The sequence below is a fragment of the Coregonus clupeaformis genome, chromosome 7, assembly GCF_020615455.1.
Source record: "Coregonus clupeaformis isolate EN_2021a chromosome 7, ASM2061545v1, whole genome shotgun sequence".
NCBI lineage: Eukaryota > Metazoa > Chordata > Actinopteri > Salmoniformes > Salmonidae > Coregonus > Coregonus clupeaformis.
Genome location: NC_059198.1, coordinates 7,217,055 through 7,236,874, shown reverse-complemented (window position 1 = coordinate 7,236,874; position 19,820 = coordinate 7,217,055). Strand labels below are relative to the sequence as shown.

General features: G+C 45.2%; 1 protein-coding gene across 2 annotated transcripts; it reads right to left on the bottom strand.

The window, feature by feature from the left end:
• Positions 1–1,496: 1,496 nt before the first annotated feature.
• On the bottom strand, positions 1,497–19,252 carry LOC121570748 (nucleus accumbens-associated protein 1-like). Of its 2 annotated transcripts, none has more exons than XM_041882200.2 (8): positions 19,156–19,252; positions 10,660–10,812; positions 10,171–10,428; positions 7,625–8,246; positions 7,357–7,527; positions 5,417–5,522; positions 5,014–5,111; positions 1,497–4,829 (listed from the first exon to the last, which is right to left on the bottom strand). In XM_041882200.2, exons 2-8 carry the CDS (start codon positions 10,783–10,785, stop codon positions 4,537–4,539), a joined length of 1,674 nt encoding a protein of 557 aa, XP_041738134.2. In that variant the 5' UTR covers positions 10,786–10,812; positions 19,156–19,252; the 3' UTR covers positions 1,497–4,536. The 2 variants fall into 2 exon arrangements, with proteins under 2 accessions (XP_041738134.2, XP_045077018.1); XM_045221083.1 differs by lacking the exon at positions 19,156–19,252 and adding an exon at positions 17,977–18,630.
• Positions 19,253–19,820: the final 568 nt, after the last annotated feature.

Sequence of the window (19,820 nt, the reverse complement as noted above, 5' to 3'; positions counted from 1 at the left end):
TCAATCTTTTATTGGCCAAGAAAACTTTCTCCCTCAGCAAGCTTTCATTTTGCATCACTTTTATATGGTTTCCTCAAGACCTAATACTTTATATTACATGAAACGTAAACCAAACACTATGTGAAATATAAAAGGTGAGATAATGCAGTTTCATATATGTTGATCCATGACAACGACAGGCCTATGCCTTGTTTTATTAATACAGAAAGAGGGTTTCAGATTGTGTTATTGTAATTAGCGATTTTTTTGTATTCCATCCATCAAAATCACACCTCTAGTATTTCCCCTGTCCTATCCTCCATCAGAACTCTTTGGTTCAATGTGTCCCTGTCTAATATCATTTGTATGCATAATTTCTAAGTCAAGGTCCATATGGAACCAAAAAGCATTACTTTTATGAGCTGTGATTTGATTCACTTACTATGCACACCCTTGACCACATTCCATTTGGTGCTCTCACTTTAAATTGTCCATCTTCATTACTGCAAAACTCTCCACAACAGAGTGAACAGACCTTTGATAATGTCAAATTACAGCAGGTAGCAAACCTATAATTTACCAGTCAATCTAGTCAGTGGTACAAATATTTGGAAAAAAAGGAGCAAAGCCACAAATAATTTGTTACAAACCTTTTATTAAGAGTTTTTTTTAAATCCATGTTGACATTTATCTTAATGATTTTTCTTTACAGTAGTTAATGTGCAATTACTTTGAATAATATTGGGTCACAGTTAAGGGGTTTCACAAAGTTATTGGCACTTGGAACACAGAGAGAACAGAATGAGCAGTAGAGCACTGGCGCTACAGGGTCACAGAGGGCAAGGAGCAGGGACAGAGACATGGGGGACGCTACTGCACTGGTTTCAATAAGCGGTTTGTGGGTATATACCTCATGCTGAGAATGCACAACTAACAATCCGACTTCTTTAGTGCCTCTATGTATAATATACAGTATATATCTATACATATATTCATATTTATATATGTATATGTGAAAAAAGGTCCTTCGCCAAGCCTATACCACACTGGACACTGCCTTTGTTTGTCCATTCTCTTGAGGTGTGTGTGTGTGTGTTGGGGGAGGAGGGACATCTACCTGTAGGGATGGGGGGAGAATCAGCTTGAACTGTCCTGTCTCACACACACGCAAACTTTATTTTCTGTTCCTCTGAAGCGCAAGACTAGAGCGCAGACAAGTAACCCTCTCCAAAACACACAAAACTGAACTTTGATCACTTAGTAGCCAACTATGTCATTGACTATGATCTGTGGGGGAAATACTGTCATCAGGTGGTGGCTCCAGGCAGTGCACTGGTCTGCAGTACCACATGTGATTAACAGGTGGTGAATAAGAGAGGATCTGACAGTGTCCATAATATCATGGGGTCTGTTCAGCAGGGTGAAAATCAGACCTTGGTGAACAGGTTTAATAACAGGTGCAAAGTTTGGAATTCGAAACCTCTATAGCTCCGCACACCAACTACTACCCCCCCCCCCCCCCCCACCTCCCCAAAATCATTCCCCCCAATAGACAAGAGACAGTACAGTACCCTAGTCTGTCCCATCATCCTCCCCCTGGAAGAACCTCTCATGGAACCCTCATCACAAAAAAATAGAAAAATATACGGTGCTCTGTCTAGCTATCGGTGCTCTGTCTAGCTGTCGTAAAGTTATCTTTCTTTCCTTTTCCTGTTTTTTCTTCAGCAAGAAGTTGGCAAATCGTTCACCACCTTCAATTAGTAGCATTTATTTTAGGTCTCTACAGTACATGTTTCTTTAGAGAAAAGAGAAAACATAAGCAATACAAAAAACTGTTTTTAAAATGACTATTTTTTTCTGTACAACATTCTGATGGAGAGAGAGTCTGTAGCATGACACCTCTCTCCCTAAACAACATCACCCCTCTTCCCTCCCCTTCAGTCACTAACTCAGCAGCACATTAGGCCAGTACTTTAAGACCAAAGCAACCATCATCCTCATTCTCCTCCGACCTCTGATCTCTAGGTCAAATGCATGCTGGGAGCTCACACACACACAACACGAGAGACCGAGTAAAAAAGAACAACAAAAAAATATAAAAACGGTCCTCTTTCATCCCTTCCACACTTTTACACAATCACAAACATCCTACATAGGAAATCACTATCCTAGACGAGCGTAGAAGAGTCAGCTCAACGGTCTTCTCAATATTTACAACTGGAGTCATCCCAGCGCATCCCACATCCACAGATCTGAGACGCAGGCTATGTTCCAATACTCTCTAAATGCACCCTTCCTTTATTCTCTTCCCTGAAGTGCTTACATCAAGGAAAGGGAGGAAGGATGCCGCTTAGAAGTATTTGAACAAGGCCATACCTTTGCATGACCCTAGGGTTGATTCTCCACACGACCCATCAAAACCCTTTATCAAAGGTGCAGGAACCATGGGTTCATCTCATATAAAAAGGTGCTTCACCTCCACTTTAACATCTCAAGGAAGGTGCTTTGACTTCCCCTTTCAAGGAAAGTGCAGAACCATGTCAAACCACAAAAAACACCATTGTCCATTTTGGATTTTCTAAACATGAGAGGGAGTAGTTATACAACAGCAATCAGGACATAGAAATGTAATGCATAGAGTGGCCCTGCTTCTCTGCCGTATGGATAAAAGTGAATTGTGTCCGCGCTATACATCACATTTCTATCTGAAGGCGTCTCACTGACACTTGTGAAGATATCTTTTTGATTGCAAAGGTGTATGGAAGATGGTGTAGGTCATCGTCCACATAGACAAGTGTCCCAGCAGAGGGAGTCTTAAACCAATCCAAAACACTACCAGGTGGAGGACACACACACTTAAAGCACACTCACCTACACATCAATCACACAGGAACAAATATGCTTTTCAGTCACATTCAAGGAATGAACACAATTGCTTGCTCTCGCACATATAAAGACTGTTAAAAACACACCCACACACTCCACCGGAATGCCAATCCCCCTGACCTCACCCCATCTCTCTTTGGGACACGTGTGTTACACCTCTGTCTCCAGCAGAACGACCTACCACCTTTTACCACCCGTTCTACCCCCTCCTTCCCAACATCAACATAAGCAGGACCCACCCCTGCATATCCCATGTCGATAAAAAAGGCACATTCCATTATTCTAAATGTTTTCCGGTTGTTGAATCACCACCTCATGATGTGTAATGATGTCAGTAGTTTGCGTCGGAGCACGTCACTAACCAACACGGAGGAGGGGTTAGCTAGCTAGCCCGATAGCTGCAGCAGTCGATTCAAGCTGTGCATTTCTACATTTAGCCGTGATTTTCGAGTAAGCAGTTTAGCTAGCATAGTAGTGTCGCTAGCTCGCTAGCAAGCATAACATAGTCAGTCAGTCATCGTCGTCAACAGTCCAGCCACATAGATAGGCTTCTTGACCATTTCCATAGAGAAAAGATGATAAGATAATAAGATATATTGGATTGCCGCAGGTAGAAAGTGCCCAGTTCTGTCTTAAAAACAGATATTTTTCAGTTCAATAGTTTGTCAAAACAAAAAACCCAAAAGGCCCTACTTTAAGACTTTTCTGACCACTTGATCAACACCATATTTTTATGCAAAAATAGCACTTTTCCTTATTTGCTTTTAAATCTTATTTTTTGGAGCAGGACTTTCTTTGCAAAAACAGCTGTTCAAAATAAATAAAACAACAGAAATGTAAAACCAATCCCTTTCTTTCTGTACACACCCACAGTTGTATAAATACATATTCAAAAGATATGACCGTCTTTTTCTGTTCCCCTTGGATTTCTTTACAATCATGGTACAACCTGTAGTCCCCATCTCTGGCTCCATAGCATGTTACAAACAGAGAAACGGGCTGTGATAATAAAAGATACAAGAAGAGAGACAGTACATTAAAACTGAGGGCATGATCATTTTGTTCTGGTCAGAGGAGGACTGGTGGGGTAGGGGTCTCTATCACTCCCTCCCTCCCCTTTTCTCTTTCTTTCATTCTAGAGAGAAACTACAGTCTCTCTCATATCCATAGAGTAAGTTATCTTTCTGTCGGTTTGTTTATCCTCAAGAGGTTGGTTTACAATCGTTCAGACTGACATTGTGCGATGCTGCCGACATCTACATTCAAAACCAGGGGAATGTGTTTTGATATGGAGAGGGAGGAATTTGGTTCAAAAACCTAAACAGATAATCTAAAAAATTGGGAACAAAAAAAAATAACACCCCATCCCCACAAACCCATCACCCTCTCTCTACCCCCATACCAACATACAGTAGAAACCATCTTGGAAGTTACGATTGCTTGGACTCTCGCTTTCAAAATTAAAGCATAACTTCCTGGTTAACATCCTGGTAACAACCCCGGTTTCCCCTAGCAACGTTTTAGAGTCGCATGTCGGGGGTGGAGGATCAAAAGGCTAAAGGGTCAGGGGGGTGGGCCACACCACCAGAGGAGAAGAAAGAGGGGAGTACAGGGAAATATAGGTATTCATCATCGTCGTCTTCTAAACACTTCTGTACTCCACCTCCCCATCTAAAACAAAGTGCCTCCGTCGCTGCCCACCCCCTGCAGCGATTCGCCGGACGAGCCGCCCGTCTCGGCGCCCTCCAGGGAGTTGGGTTCAAAGCTTGGCTCCGCCCCTAGGGCGTCAGCCTCCATCTTGGCGTCAGGGAGGAAGGCGGAGTACGCGTCGCCCTCGGCCATGAGCAGCTTCAGCTTGGGGATCCAGCTCTTGCGGACGACGCGGCGGGCGTTGGTGCACATGTCTGCCGCGATGGCGTTCATCTCGCTCTCCTTGAAGCTCGTGGCAAAGTTCTGGCTGTAGACTGATGGAGGGAAGGAGGAGAGAGAGGGGAGAAAGGAATGAGGGAGGGAGGGAAGGAGGGGAATAGAGAGAGAATAAGGGAGGAAAGAGGGAAAGACCAGAGAGTTAGGATTGATAAACCCAATCCTAAATCAGCCGTCAACTTGTACTAACCAAAGGCACTTGTGTTTAAGTGAAACACTCACATTTGACTGCGTGCAACACTCTGTTGTCCAGGGGCTTGCGGCTGGGGTCGTTAGTGGAGGAGCGGATTCCTGTTCCACAGCTGTTAGCCAGAGTGTTCCTGACAAGGGAAAGAGTATAATGATACCTTTATAAACATAGACATCCATCAACCGTTAATACACACACAGAGGCAGGTAGGCACATACACATCAGACATAAACACACACACATCAGACATATAAAAACACACACACAGAAACGTCAGACGTATAAACACACAGAAACGTCAGACGTATAAACACACAGAAACGTCAGACGTATAAACACACAGAAACGTCAGACGTATAAACACACAGAAACGTCAGACGTATAAACACACACACGTCAGATGTGCGAGAGAGAGAGACACACACACACACTAACCTGTCAAAGAAGGCAGCCAGCAGCCTCCTGAGCAACACCTTGTGTCTGGTCCCTGCACTCACATGACAGTTCATCAGCTGGGCTCGAGATATGAACACACACGTACCTGCAGACACAGACACAGACACACATTAGTGAGAATCAACAACAAAAGCAAACACACAGAACAGTGTTACCATGGACTACTCCAGACACTACTCCTATTGAGTTTCAACACACACACCTGGATATACCCCCATACACCACACACACCATCCGTTAAACACACACAGACAAGTCCTGTTTACACACACACAACATCAAAGAAGAACACACAGACACTGAAACATAGACCCAAACACACACATCCTGGGTCTGACTGCATGACAAACAAGCAGCAGGCCAAACACATGGGAATACTTGACTGTGGTCCACATTTAGACTGACAGTACACTCCAGGACAACGTGGCAGTGTAATGTAACATAGGCATGCTCCCAGAGAGGCTTTCACGTGGCTAATATTAACCACACTGTCCCATGCCTCATCTCTTACATACGGTCATCTCACAGTATGGACCACCCTCATAGTGTAGTGTAGAACCAGGCCACGTCCCATTTCACTAGTCATGTAAGGACCACTCTCATAGTGTAGCGTAGAACCAGGCCACGTCCCATTTCACTAGTCATGTAAGGACCACTCTCATAGTGTAGCGTAGAACCAGGCCACGTCCCATTTCACTACTCATGTAAGGACCACTCTCATAGTGTAGCGTAGAACCAGGCCACGTCCCATTTCACTACTCATGTAAGGACCACTCTCATAGTGTAGCGTAGAACCAGGCCACGTCCCATTTCACTAGTCATGTAAGGACCACTCTCATAGTGTAGCGTAGAACCAGGCCACGTCCCATTTCACTACTCATGTAAGGACCACTCTCATAGTGTAGCGTAGAACCAGGCCACGTCCCATTTCACTACTCATGTAAGGACCACTCTCATAGTGTAGCGTAGAACCAGGCCACGTCCCATTTCACTAGTCATTTAGGACAACTACCACAGTAGACTATACAGTGTGTGTATAGTATACACTGAGTGTACCATTAAGAACACCTTCCTAATATGGAGTCGCAACCCCCCTTTTGCCCTCAGAACAGCCTCAATTAATCAGGGCATGGACACTACAAGGTGTCGAAAGCATTTCAAAGGGATGCTGGCCCATGTTGACTCCAACGCTTCCCACAGTTGTGTCAAGTTGGCTGGATGTCCATTGGGTGGTGGACCATTCTTGATACACATGGGAAACTGTTGAGCATGAAAAACCGAGCAGTGTTGCAGTTCTTGACACAAACCGTATCCCATTCCAAGGCACTTACATATGTTGTCTTGCCCATTCACCCTCTGAATGGCACATATACACAATCCATGTCTCAATTGTCTCAAGGCTTAAAGATCCTTCTTTAACCTGTCTCCTCCCCTCCATCTACACTGATTGAAGTGAATTTGACAAGTGACATCAATAAGGGATCATAGCTTTCACCTGGATTCACCTGGTCAGTCTGTCATGGAAAGAGCAGGTGTTCTTAATGTTTTGTACACTCAGTGTGTACTATCTTAATTTGATCACTCTGTTGTTGCAGACAATTTCCCTGCGTAGCAGAAAATGCAAACTTGTAGGGTATTCAAGGTTTAAAAAGGCTTCTAAAGTTTGTAATTTCCACTTTAACATTTCAGATTTGATTTGCCTTAACGAAAAATCTATCAACCCCTACAAAATGTCCATTAATTATAATCCTCATAATAATTCAAATTTCCTGTTGCTGCAGGATTAGTTTCCTGCTGTTCAAATTAAGATAGCACATCTTTAACAAGGCCACATTCCACTTCGGTCCCTAGACCCTTCTCTGACCCTTCTCCTACTCCAGTTCTGAAATGACTGAATAGATCCACACACACATACTGACCTGAGACGAGCTCTAGTTTCTCTGCGGGGTCACCCTCCTCGTACAGTTTGGGGTGGCAGCGGTTGCCTATCTGTGTGATGAGCTCAGCGGGGAGAGACGACAGGTCTTGGCGACCCCGCATACGACCCCGGGTCTCTGAGTGGTCCGGCAGGGCCTCCACACGCTCACCAGCTACCAAAGGGAGAAAGACAGAGACACACACAACATCAGTACACGTGTCAGATCTGTCTGGTCTGACCTTTACACACACACACACACAGGTCGGTACCTGCGGCGCCCACGTTGAGCATGCTGTACATGGTGTACATGTTACAGATCTGCCTGTACTGCTCCTCTGTCTGGTCCTCCGTCACCTCCTCCTCTTCCTCCTCATCATGGTAACTGATAGGTGAGTCACTGGTGTAGGCGCTCATCGTGCCCGGGCTGGCGCCCTCCGATGCCACGTTGCCCATGGAGACCACACTCCCGTTGGACCCGCTGCCGTGACCCCCGACCCCTGATCCTTGCCCCGCCCCGCTGGCGCCCATCCCCATGGCCAGTGCCAGCGCCCCCGAGCTCTGGATGGCACTCCCTCGCACGGACTCCTGGGAAAAGCGGGCGGCTTTCCTGGACCCGCCTCCCCCTGAGCCCCCTCCGCCCCCGTCTCGGCTGCTGCCGCCCTCCCACAAGCGCTTGGCCACAGGGGTGCACACCACCGAGTAGGGCGAGGCTTCTGATTGGTTGCCCTGCTGCTCCGTCTTCACCCGCGACACGAGGGGGAGGGGCGTAAGGCAGGAGGCGGGCCGACTGCTGGTCCCCGCGGCAACGGTTTGAGTGACGGGGCTCTGGGGTTCGGAGGGCGGAGCGTCCTCGGCCTGCAGGCCCTGGGAGTCACAGCTGGGCGAGGAAACCTGGAGGAGGAATATGGAGAGAATACATTTATCAATAGGTTATTATGTAAATATAAATATACACCGTATATGTAAATACTTGCAATGATTGTGATAAGTGGTTGTTTACGCATCTTAGTTGAATGAAAGTCACTCTGGGAACGTCTGCTAGTGTTCCGCTAAAAGTGTTCAAATGTATGTATCAGGGTTTATGAAAATGTGGCGCCGGACATTTGACCAGCAACATTTACATTTACTGGACATTTGAGAAATCTACCGGACCCATTTGCATTTGGTGCATAGCATGATTAGGGCGTCCACCCATGGTGCTCAGAATGACAGAAAGCACATTTAGAATATGATCTTTCATATTAACAGAACATGCAAGTCGAGGATGCAACGATGTCCTTCTTAACAAATTCTGATGTGCACTTTGAACATGTTAGAATAACTGTCCACATTTACTTTTCCTCAGCCAACAAGATGAGTAACCAACAGAAAAATCACTAACCTATGTCAATCTACTATAGTAGAAAAGTTTAGGCTACCTATTCTATTGGTCAGCTTGTTGAGAAAGAAATACCCTATTGCAAACAGACTCTGGGACAGTTGTGGGATGATAGATCCTAAATTCATCCAACCAGTAGGCCTAAGCTACATAAAACAACTTTAAAAAGCAATGAGTCTGATGCAACAGATCAGGACATTTTGCTTTAAATGTTTTTCACATTAAAAGCGCAGCAATGTGTACAAGGTAGTAGGCTACGCACGTATGTCCGTTCCATAACGCAATTAGCAGGAAAACACCATTGTCAAAAGGGCACTGCACAGGCGAGCGGTTTCATGTAACAGATGAAAATATATGTTAGAAATTTAGAAAGAGAGGAGATCCAATATGCTACTTTGAAGCAAGATAAGACACACCTCATAATATGTATTAAAAAATTCAGGTTTCAAACAATTAAGTATATGTTTTCTAAATGCATACTGCCTCCAGCTCATTGCAAAGTGGTGTGTGACGTGGTGATGAAGCCTGCCTTCCGTTGCCGTTTGATGCCGCGTTCAAAGCAACTGGGAACTCAGAAATCTCTGACTTCTGACTTCAGTGCGTCAAAGCAACTGGGCACTGGGAAGAAAACAAGCTCAGACTGGGAAAAATAGTTTTGAACGGTCATCCAACTCGGAATTCCAACTCGGGAACTCAGGCCTCTTTCTAGAGCTCCGACTTTCCGACCTGAAGATCACTGACGTCATCATTTGACCTCGTATTTTTAAGATACTGTACACACTAATATACTGTACACGCGCCAATTTACTTCCACTAAATTATGCAGATTACCCTATAGACCGATAAGCATGACCAGTCAAATATATTTCCATTGACTGGTAATACCATCAATGAATAGGCAAAAAAGCATTATTTCGCAATGGGATTATTTCTTCTCTCGGGCAGTTGGCTGGCACAAATTAAAATATTTGGCGGACTAAAGCCGGCTATTACAGGCTAACGGAAACCCTGGTATGTGTCTGTATTATTCTAAGACCTCTGAATAAACACAGCATAATGACACAACCTGTGGTCACTGTGTGTGATTGTGATGCAGGCCAAGACTCCCTTTTGAAGGAGGCCTCCTGTCCACCTCAACCTTAAAGGAAAACTCCACCCAAAAACGATCTTTTGGTATTTGTTTCATTAGTCGATTGTTGATATAGTCTCAACATGTTTTGCAGCCGGTATCATATGATGCAAAATGCATCATAAAGGCTGCATTTCTGTATTTTGAAAGTTATATATCTTGAAAACGTGATTGCTGACATGCAAAACATTGGACTATATCAACAATGGACAAATGAAACAAATATCAAAAGATTGTTTTTGGGTGTAGTTTTCCTTTAAGCATGCTTGGGTCGTTAAAAAGGCTACATAAAACCCATGTATTATTACCTTGAGGAAGAACTCAGTGCCCTTCTCCATGATCTGCTGGATCTGCAGGAAGCCTGCGGTGTACATGAGGAGGAACTGGTCCCCCACCGTCATGCTGAGGCGGCCTGTGTAGCAGAAGGCCAGGATCTGCTGGAAGCTCTGGGGCTGGACGGCAGGGGGTAGCTCCACCACCGTGGGGGTCTTGGAGCCACTGCCTCCCCCAGTGCTGAACAGGTCCCGGAAGTAAGAGCTGCTGGCCGCAAGCACGGCACGGTGAGCCTGGAGGAGAGGGAGGGAGGAGTAAGAAGATACTATAGAGTTAAGAGTTATATAAGGAATGTTTACTTTATTTGAATGATACATTTATTTTAAAACTGGGTGGTTGACCAATAATGGCAAGTCATGAAGGGCAATGGGATAATAAACTCATAACAATCAAGCTGTTACCACCGGGATAGATTGATTGATGCATAATTGGTCTAGTACACAATTCACACAGTAATATCCCACCTTGAAGGCGTGTCCCTTGACGACCACGGAGACGTCACAGTAGAGCCCCTGGAGACGCTGCTCGTTCAGACACTCCAGGACGTTGTTGCCAAAGTTAGGAATCGCCATCTGAAGGGTCTGGGCCATGGTGCGCTACGCACACCACCACAGGGTCTGGAGGGAGAGGGATAGAGAGGGAAAGAGATATCAGCAACATATTTTAAAAGAGCCAACTAAATCATTTACCAATCACTGCATGAGGCTGACCCGTTTTCCCCAACCTAATGAAGCAACAAACAGTAATGCCCTGTACTTAGCCAATATGATGGATTCCAACACCATTGGTAACTACACTGAACAAAAATATAGCCGTGGCCTCTTGCTCGCCAGTGCTGTAGCAGCCCACGAACTACCTCCGAACTCTCCTATTGCTGTTCACCGGACCTTATGATAACTCAGCTATACAGCTGATGCCTGCTGGACTGTTCCTTTATACGGTACCGCATCCTGTTTATGTTTAGCCTCAGCCCAAACTTTGTCACCATTACCAGCTGTTGTCTTAGCTCTCTCGAATAACACCTGTGATTGCTTTTTGCCTCTCTCCCATGTCAATATGCCTTGCTTATTGCTGTTTCGGTTATTTCTTATTGTACTATTTCACTGTAGATCCCCCAGCCCAGCTCAACCTGACTTAGATAGCTCCTTTGTCCCACCCCCCATACACGCGGAGACCGACTCAAATCGGTGCCTCCAGTGATGCTCTCTTTCATCGTTACCCAACGCTTAGGTTTACCTCCACTCTACTCATATCCTTCCATATCCTTGTCTGTACATAATGCCCTGAATCTATTCTACAACGCCTGTAAATCTGCCCCTTTTTTTCTCTGTACCCAACGCACTGGAAGCCTTTAGCTGTATCCTTATTCTACTCCTCCTCTGTTCCTCTGGTGATGTAGAGGATAACACAGGCCCTGTAGCCCCCAGTATCACTCCTACTCCCCAGGCGCTATCATTTGTTGACTTCTGTAACCGTAAAAGCCATGGTTTCTTGCACGTTAACATCCGAAGCCTCCTCCCTAAGTTTGAGTTATTCACTGCGTTAGCACACTCCGCCAACCCTGATGTTCTAGCAGTGTCTGAATCCTGGCTTAGGAAGGCCACCAAAAATTCTGAAATGTCCATCCCCAACTACAACATTTTCCGTCTCGATAGAACTGCCAAAGGGGGTGGGGTTGCAATCTACTGTAGAGCTCTATCGTACTATCCAGGTCTGTGCCCAAACAGTTTGAGCTTCTACTTCTAAAAATCCACCTTTCCAGAAATAAGTCTCTCACTGTTGCCGCTTGCTACAGACCCCCCTCTGCCCAGAGCTGCGCCCTGGACACCATATGTGAACTGATTGCCCCCCATCTATCATCAGAGTTCGTACTGCTTGGTGACCTAAACTGGGATATGCTTAACAACCCGGCCAACCTACAATCTAAACTAGATGCCCTCAATCTCACACAAATTATCAACGAACCTACCAGGTACAACCCTAAATCTGAAACATAGGCACCCTCATAGATATCATCCTGACAAATGTACCCTCTAAATACACCTCCGCTGCCTTCAACCAGGATCTCAGCGATCACTGCCTTATTGCCTGTGTCCGTAATGGGTCCGCGGACAAACGACCACCCCTCATCACTGTCAAACGCTCCCTAAAACACTTTAGCGAGCAGGCCTTTCTAATTGACCTGGCCCGGGTATCCTGGATGGATATTGACCTAATTCCGTCAGTAGAGGATGCCTGGTTGTTCTTTAAAAGTGTTTTCCTCTCAATCTTAAATAAGCATGCCCCATTCAAAAAATTAAGAACTAAGAACAGATATAGCCCCTGGTTCTCCTCAGACTTGACTGCCCTTGACCAGCACAAAAACATCCTGTGGCGTACTGCATTAGCATCGATCAGCCCCCGCGATATGCAACTTTTCAGGGAAGTCAGGAACCAATATACACAATCAGTTAGGAAAGCAAAGGCTAGCTTTTTCAAACAGAAATTTGCATCCTGTAGCACTAACTCCAAAAAGTTTTGGGACACTAAAGCTAGGAAACACTGTCACCACCGATAAATCTACAATAATCGAGAATTTCAACAAGCATTTTGCTACGGCTGGCCATGCTTTCCACCTGGCTACCGCTACCCCGGCCACCAGCTCTGCAACCTCCGCTGCAACTTGCCCATGCCCAACCCTTGCTTCTCCTTCACACAAATTCAGACAGCTGATGTTCTGAAAGAGCTGAAAAATCTGGACCCCTACAAATCAGCTGGGCTAGACAATCTGGACCCTTTCTTTCTAAAATTAGCCGCCGTAATTGTCACAACCCCTATTACTAGCCTGTTCAACCTCTCTTTCGTAACGTCTGAGATCCCCAGAGATTGGAAAGCTGCCGCGGTCATCCCCCTCTTCAAAGGGGGTGACACTCTAGATCCAAACTGTTACAGACCTATATCCATCCTGCCCTGCCTTTCGAAAGTATTTGAAAGCCAAGTTAACAAACAGATCACCGACCATTTCAAATCCCATCGTACCTTCTCCGCTATGCAATCCGGTTTCCGAGCTGGTCATGGGTGCACCTCAGCCACGCTCAAGGTCCTAAACGATATTATAACCGCGATCGATAAAAGACAGTACTGCGCAGCCGTCTTCATCGACCTGGCCAAGGCTTTCGACTCTGTCAACCACCGCATTCTTATTGGCAGACTATATAGCCTTGGTTTCTCTAATGACTGCCTCGCCTGGTTCACCAACTACTTCTCAGATAGAGTTCAATGTGTCAAATCGGAGGGCCTGTTGTCTGGACCTCTGGCCGTCTCTCTGGGGGTGTCACAGGGTTCAATTCTCGGGCCGACTCTATTCTCTGTGTATATCAATGATGTCGCTCTTGCTGCTGGTGACGCTCGGATCCACCTCTATGCGGACGACACCATTTTGTATACATCTGGCCCTTCATTGTGTTAACAAACCTCCAAACGAGCTTCAACGCCATACAACACTCCTTCCGTAGCCTCCAAGTGCTCTTAAACACTAGTAAAACTAAATGAATGCTCTTCAACCGAATGCTGCTTGCACCCGCCCACCCGACTAGAATCACTACTCTCGGCGGGTCTGACCTAGAGTATGTGGACAACTACAAATGCCTAGGTGTCTGGTTAGACTGTAAACTCTCCTTCCAGACTCACATTAAGCATCTCCAATCAAAAGTTAGATCTAGAATCGGCTTCCTATTTCGCAACAAAGCGTCCTTCACTCATGCTGCCAAACATGCCCTCGTAAAACTGACTATCCTACCGATCCTTGACTTCGGCAATGTCATTTACAAAATAGCTTCAAACCCTCTACTCAGCAAATTGGATGTAGTCTTTCACAGTGCCATCCGTTTTGTCACCAAAGCCCCATATACTACCCACCATTGTGACCTGTACGCTCTTGTTGGCTGGCCCTCACTACATATTTGTCGCCAAACTCACTGGCTCCAGGTCATCTATAAATCACTGCTTGGCAAATCCCTGTCTTATCTTAGCTCACTGGTCACCATAGCAACACCCACCCGTAGTCTGCGCTCCAGCAGGTATATCTCACTGGTCATCCCCAAAGCCAACACCTCCTTTGGCCGCCATTCCTTCCAGTTCTCTGTTGCCAATGACTGGAACGAAATGCAAAAATCTCTGAAGCTGGAGACTCTTATCTCCCTCACTAACTTTAAGCGTCAGTTGTCAGAGCAGCTTACCGATCACTGCACCTGTACACAGCCATTCTGAAATTAGCCCACCCAACTACCTCATCCCCATATTGTTATTTATTTTGCACCCCAGTATCTCTATTTGCACATCATCTCTTGCACATCTATCATTCCAGTGTTAATACGAAATTGTAACTATTTTGCACTATGGCCTATTTATTGCCTTACCTCCATAACTTACTACATTCGCACACACTGTATATATATTTTCTGTTGTATTTTTGACTTTGTTTTGTTTACCCCATATGTAACTCTGTGTTGTTGTTTTTAATCGCACTGCTTTGCTTTATATTGGCCAGGTCGCAGTTGTAAATGAGAACTTGTTCTCAACTGGCTTACCTGGTTAAATAAAGGTTAAATATTATTTTTTTATAAAAATAAATAAATTGTAACATGTAAAGTGTTGGTCCCTCAGACTTGACTGCCCGAAAAACTCATTCTGATTGGCTGGGCCTGGCTCCCCAGTGGGTGGGCCTATGCCCTCTAAGGCCCACCCATGGTTGCACCCCTGCCCAGTCATGTGAAATCCATAGATGAGGGCCTAATGAATTTATTTCTATTGACTGATTTCCTTATATGAACTGTAACTCAGTAAAATCTTTGAAATTGCTGAGTTTATATTTTTGCTCAGTATAACTAGTAACATGGTACTAGCGGTGCATGTTACAATCAATAAATGAGAAACCACTAGGAAGGAAGGCCTAATTATCGAGTAATTTAACTATTATTACCATCTAATTTCTAAGGAAACAGGTAAATAGAGGTCTGTAAAATAAAGCCCAACCATAGCTTCCATCATACAGAGAGGAAATCCTATCAGTTCAACTCTAACCTGAACAGTAGTAGACAGCACCCTCCAATGGACTAAACATTTTTAGTGATGATACCCATTTTGGAAGCAACTAAAGTGAACCCAATTTTTTCATATTGGTCATTCAGACAAAGTGAACCATTTTACAGTGTGTTTTGAACAGAAAGGAGACCCTTAAAATACTATTTGAAAAAGCCTACTTATCCATATGTAGCAAATTTCACTGCCCATGCACACACACACACGTCTTATTCTGAAAACTGAAAAACTTCTATCTGCTATTTACATAGGCCTAAAACTGTCTAAACCCCATTCAGAGATGTTATTTGATTGTAAAATATGTGTTTACATCCGACTGCGTAAATAGCCTACTCCTACAGTACTACAATGTGGTTTTGTTTGAATTGCCCATAACCTATTCTCTCAAAAATAGAACAACCTAAACTCGCAGCCCTCTACTATTTGATAGGCCTATGCTCAAAGGTCAACAGAAATGAAAGGTATGTCATTCCTCTTGACAACAGCATATGGAATAACCTACATCTCAATACTATAAAATGGCGTCCTTTCCTTATGTCCCCTCTTTCACCTGCAATGATATGTAAAGACATGTGAGGATGAAGGAGGAGACAAAGACAGTGAGCCACTCTGGACTATTAAGATGCACCCTTAAAGGTTCAGTGTAAGCGCCTCCCCTCCCACTATCTCTGCAGCTCAGCAAAGACATCCACCTCAGTAACCCCACAACAACCATAAACAGCACAGACATCCACCTCAGTAACCCCATAATGACCATAAACAGCACAGACATCCACCTCAGCTAACCCCACAACGACCATAAACAGCACAGACATCCACCTCAGCTAAACCCACAACGACCATAAACAGCACAGACAACCGAGAAGCAGTCCTGTCACATCAACTTTTTATTGTTTATGAATCAGTACCCAAAGCCAAATTCCAGCTATCCGCTTGTAAGCACTGTCACATATAGTGGTTCCACTGCATGGTGCTGGCTACACCAGCATTGTTGGGGGGGTTTGATTCCTACACGGGCAGCGGGCCACCCATACTGAATGCGTCACTGTCAACTAGTCACTTTTCATAAAAGCATCTGCTTTGCTAACTGATGCTATAGGCTATTATTGCATACATTACACATGCATGTTCAAGCATGCATCTATGCACCTACGCGCGCAGTCACCCGCATATAGACTACTCCATAAACTACACACACAAAAGCTGCCATTGACGGGGGTGGATACTATGTGGCAGCATTAACAGACAGTTAGAATCTTCTCACCCAGTGAAACGCAAGATTACCCAAGTCTGACTAATACATTAAGGGTGAAGTAAGCAGCCCATCATATAACTCCTTGATTTGGGATCCAGTCAGCCACACTGGTAAAACAAACACTCTCTTTGTCTCTATCCCTCTCGCAAAAACACAGATGAGCACACACACACCATCGCAAACAAACACACACACACAGACACACTAAACAATACTGCCTGTTTACAGTTTGGCAGGACAAACACACATAGAATAGAATGAAGCCTGGGTGTGTTTGCGGAGTTTGCACAGAGAGAGACCAAGGAGGGTAGGAGAGGGGCCTGAACAAGGGCTGTCCCCAGCAAAGGGGTCATGCCAGGCACAGCAGCCAGGTTAGAGGGCAGAGGAGGAGAAGTTCAGTTCACCCACTGCCTCACATTTCATACCAGGCAGCGGAGTCAGTAACAAAACTAGGTCACACAGTGTCAACATAAGAGCCAGTCTTTTCATAGGAGCCTCAAGAATGTTTTGCCAGCATTTCAATGCAGCCACAGCTTATGTGATGTTGTGATGGGCCCAGGGCCAACATATTTGTGATCTTATAGAAAATAACATTTTCCAGTTTATCCACCCTCCTAGACTATAGTCTGTGAAAACACCAACTGCTAAATTAATTTAGACTGCCTTACAGATTATTAGAGAGGATTGCATGGGTAGTGGCCAGCATCATACCACCCTGCATCCCACTGCTGGCTTGCCTCTTAAGCGAAGCAGGGTCCTGGTCAGTCCCTGGATGGGAATAGGGGGCACTATTTCCTCTGGTCTAAGGAGATCCCAATGCCCCAGGGCAGTGATTGGGGACATTGCCCTGCGTAGGGTGCCGTTTTTCAGACAGGACGTTAAGCGGGTGTCCTGACTCTCTGTGGTCATTAAAGATCCCATGGCACTTATTGTAAGAGTATGGGTGTTATGTTAACCCCTGTGTCCTGGCTAATTTTCCAAACTGGCTAAATTTCCAAAACTGGCCCTCACATCATCATTGAAACCTAATCATCCCCAGCTTTCAATTGGCTCATTCATCCCCCCTCTTCTCCCCTTTAATAATATCCAGGTCGTTGCTTTAAATTAGAATGTGTTCTCAGTAAATGTACCTGGTAAAATAAGGGTAAAAAAAAATAAGGTGCTGGCACAACTATTTTATAGGCATTTCCTGGTTTCAAACCCCATGTCTACTGTAAGGATAGAGCTTGCCTGCTATGCTGTAGCCTACACACAATGCAACTATCAATTCAATTATTACTTTTCTTCTTGAAGGGCTACTGACCATCATTGAAATACATTGTTCATCGTTTCAATGAACTCGAGTAGCATGCAAATTGAGATTGGCATGCTCATATTGATCACATCGAAAACTGTTCCCGAACCACATGAATTAAATACCAATTAAATTAAACAGTTCAATGCAAACCTCTTAAGTGATAGCTAGCTGTTACTAGCTACAAATTGTATCTCCCGTGAGTTGCGTTTTAACCAGGATGCAATATCAAACGGCGGCGATAGCTGTCTGTGTACGGAGATGACCGCCGCGCCGTGTGCCAGTCTGCCCGCTCGGAGTGCTCCACTGGCACGGGCCGGGGGGCGGCAGAGAATGGCAGTGAATGCAACAACACGCGATCCAGGAGCGCCACGGCGTTTGCCAGCTTTCAAAAAAGTATATCGATATAATAACGGATTTTAATCAGTTTGAAAAAGTCCACATCTGTCGCTTTTAGTCCCGTCTTTCATTGCAATATACGCATCCCATCCGCAGGCCTGTGAATCGGGTGCCTGTCAGGACTAGCTAAGCTAGCTAAACTAGCAAGCTAACATAGCACTGCTAAAATATTTTGGGTTCGCCCCAGCGCACCATCCACCTCATGCACTCAGACAACCGCACAGTATCCGCTGCTTCCGCGATTTACGAATAATTAAAGACAACCGATTGTCACAAACTGTATCGATGAGGTTGACAGTTGTCCCACGGTGTCCGCTATCAATTCCAAATCGTATTTATTTAAATATTTTTGGGATGGGGAAATGACTCCCACTGCTATACTCCATTTTACCGACATCAACAGGTCATCTCAGGACACGCAGCAACTGAGGGCGAGCCAGACCGAACCAGTGCGGCACAGAATAAGGGGGGTTCCAAGTCGATGGACAAGACATCAATTTAACCACTTCTCACCAATGTGATAGATGGCCCAACTCTTTGTGTCTGAAACGTACAATTATTTTAATCGTTTAGCTCACGTTAATTTTCTTAAATTTGACGGTACATTAAAATAATTGATCGTGCACAGGAAAAAGTTTTCGATCATATGCCGAGGAGAAAGTAGTCACAAAGAGGCATGTGGGGCTCGGAAGTCGCAAGCCGGTGAGGTGTTTAAAGTTTATGATTGTGACATCCTCTTACCAACCCATCCCCCATCGCACACCTTTCCCAAAACAATAGTTTACCCCCACGAAACATTCCGAACCTATCTGAAATCTGCCCCAAACCGCGGTGCCAACTAGGGACACCGGTCTAGCCCCGGCGTCATCGCCCCCCCCCCCAGCATCCTCGTACGACCCCGACAGACTACCACATTCTCCAACAGACACTCACCCCCTAACTGGGAAACTGATGCAAAGCGTTTCAATGGAGGATTCGAATGCCCTCTCCCCGCTCTCTCTTGCTACAGGCAGCCATTCGTTGTGAGCAATGGCGAGACGCCGATCGCAGAGCTATCGAGTGTGGAGAGCCGAGTCACGGATCGCGCAGAACAGAAAGACACGCATGACGCGCTCATCATTCAATCGCATGATCGTCTCAAGCGCAGCCTCAATTTAGGGAGACCTATCCCACGGCGTGATGTGTTTTGCGCATTGGCACAGCAGCGAGCAGAAACCGCCTCTATCCCTTCTCCCTATGCTGTGTGTGAGATAGAAATGGGAAAGTAGGCCGTGTGCGCGTGTGTCTAGACTACATTAACTAAGGTGAACCCAGTGCGTGCACAGAATAAATAATTATGCCTGCAAATAACGGGGAATCAAATAAAACGAATAAATAATATTTTGCTTAGAGAGAGATGGAGCCCTGTGTTCTACCACTGCATGGCTGAGTTGGACCTGCTTTATATCCTATGTAGGCTATTTTATGGGGATTTTTGGGGGGTTGTTTTCTTTGTATCATTCATCCCCAATAGTTGTATTGGCAGTCAATCATATTCAGGCTACCTACACTGTAAAAAGTAACTTCCTAACTCATTAAAGAAATTGAGTAGTGGCTAC

Coding starts and splice junctions, on each gene's coding strand:
- LOC121570748 (XM_041882200.2), bottom strand. CDS start 10,785: ATGGCCCAGACCCTTCAGATGGCGATTCCTAACTTTGGCAACAACGTC. Junction 7,528..7,624: donor GCTCAACGTGGGCGCCGCAG/GTACCGACCTGT, acceptor TCCCTTTGGTAG/CTGGTGAGCGTGTGGAGGCC. Junction 4,830..5,013: donor AGTGTTGCACGCAGTCAAAT/GTGAGTGTTTCA, acceptor TCCCTCCATCAG/TCTACAGCCAGAACTTTGCC.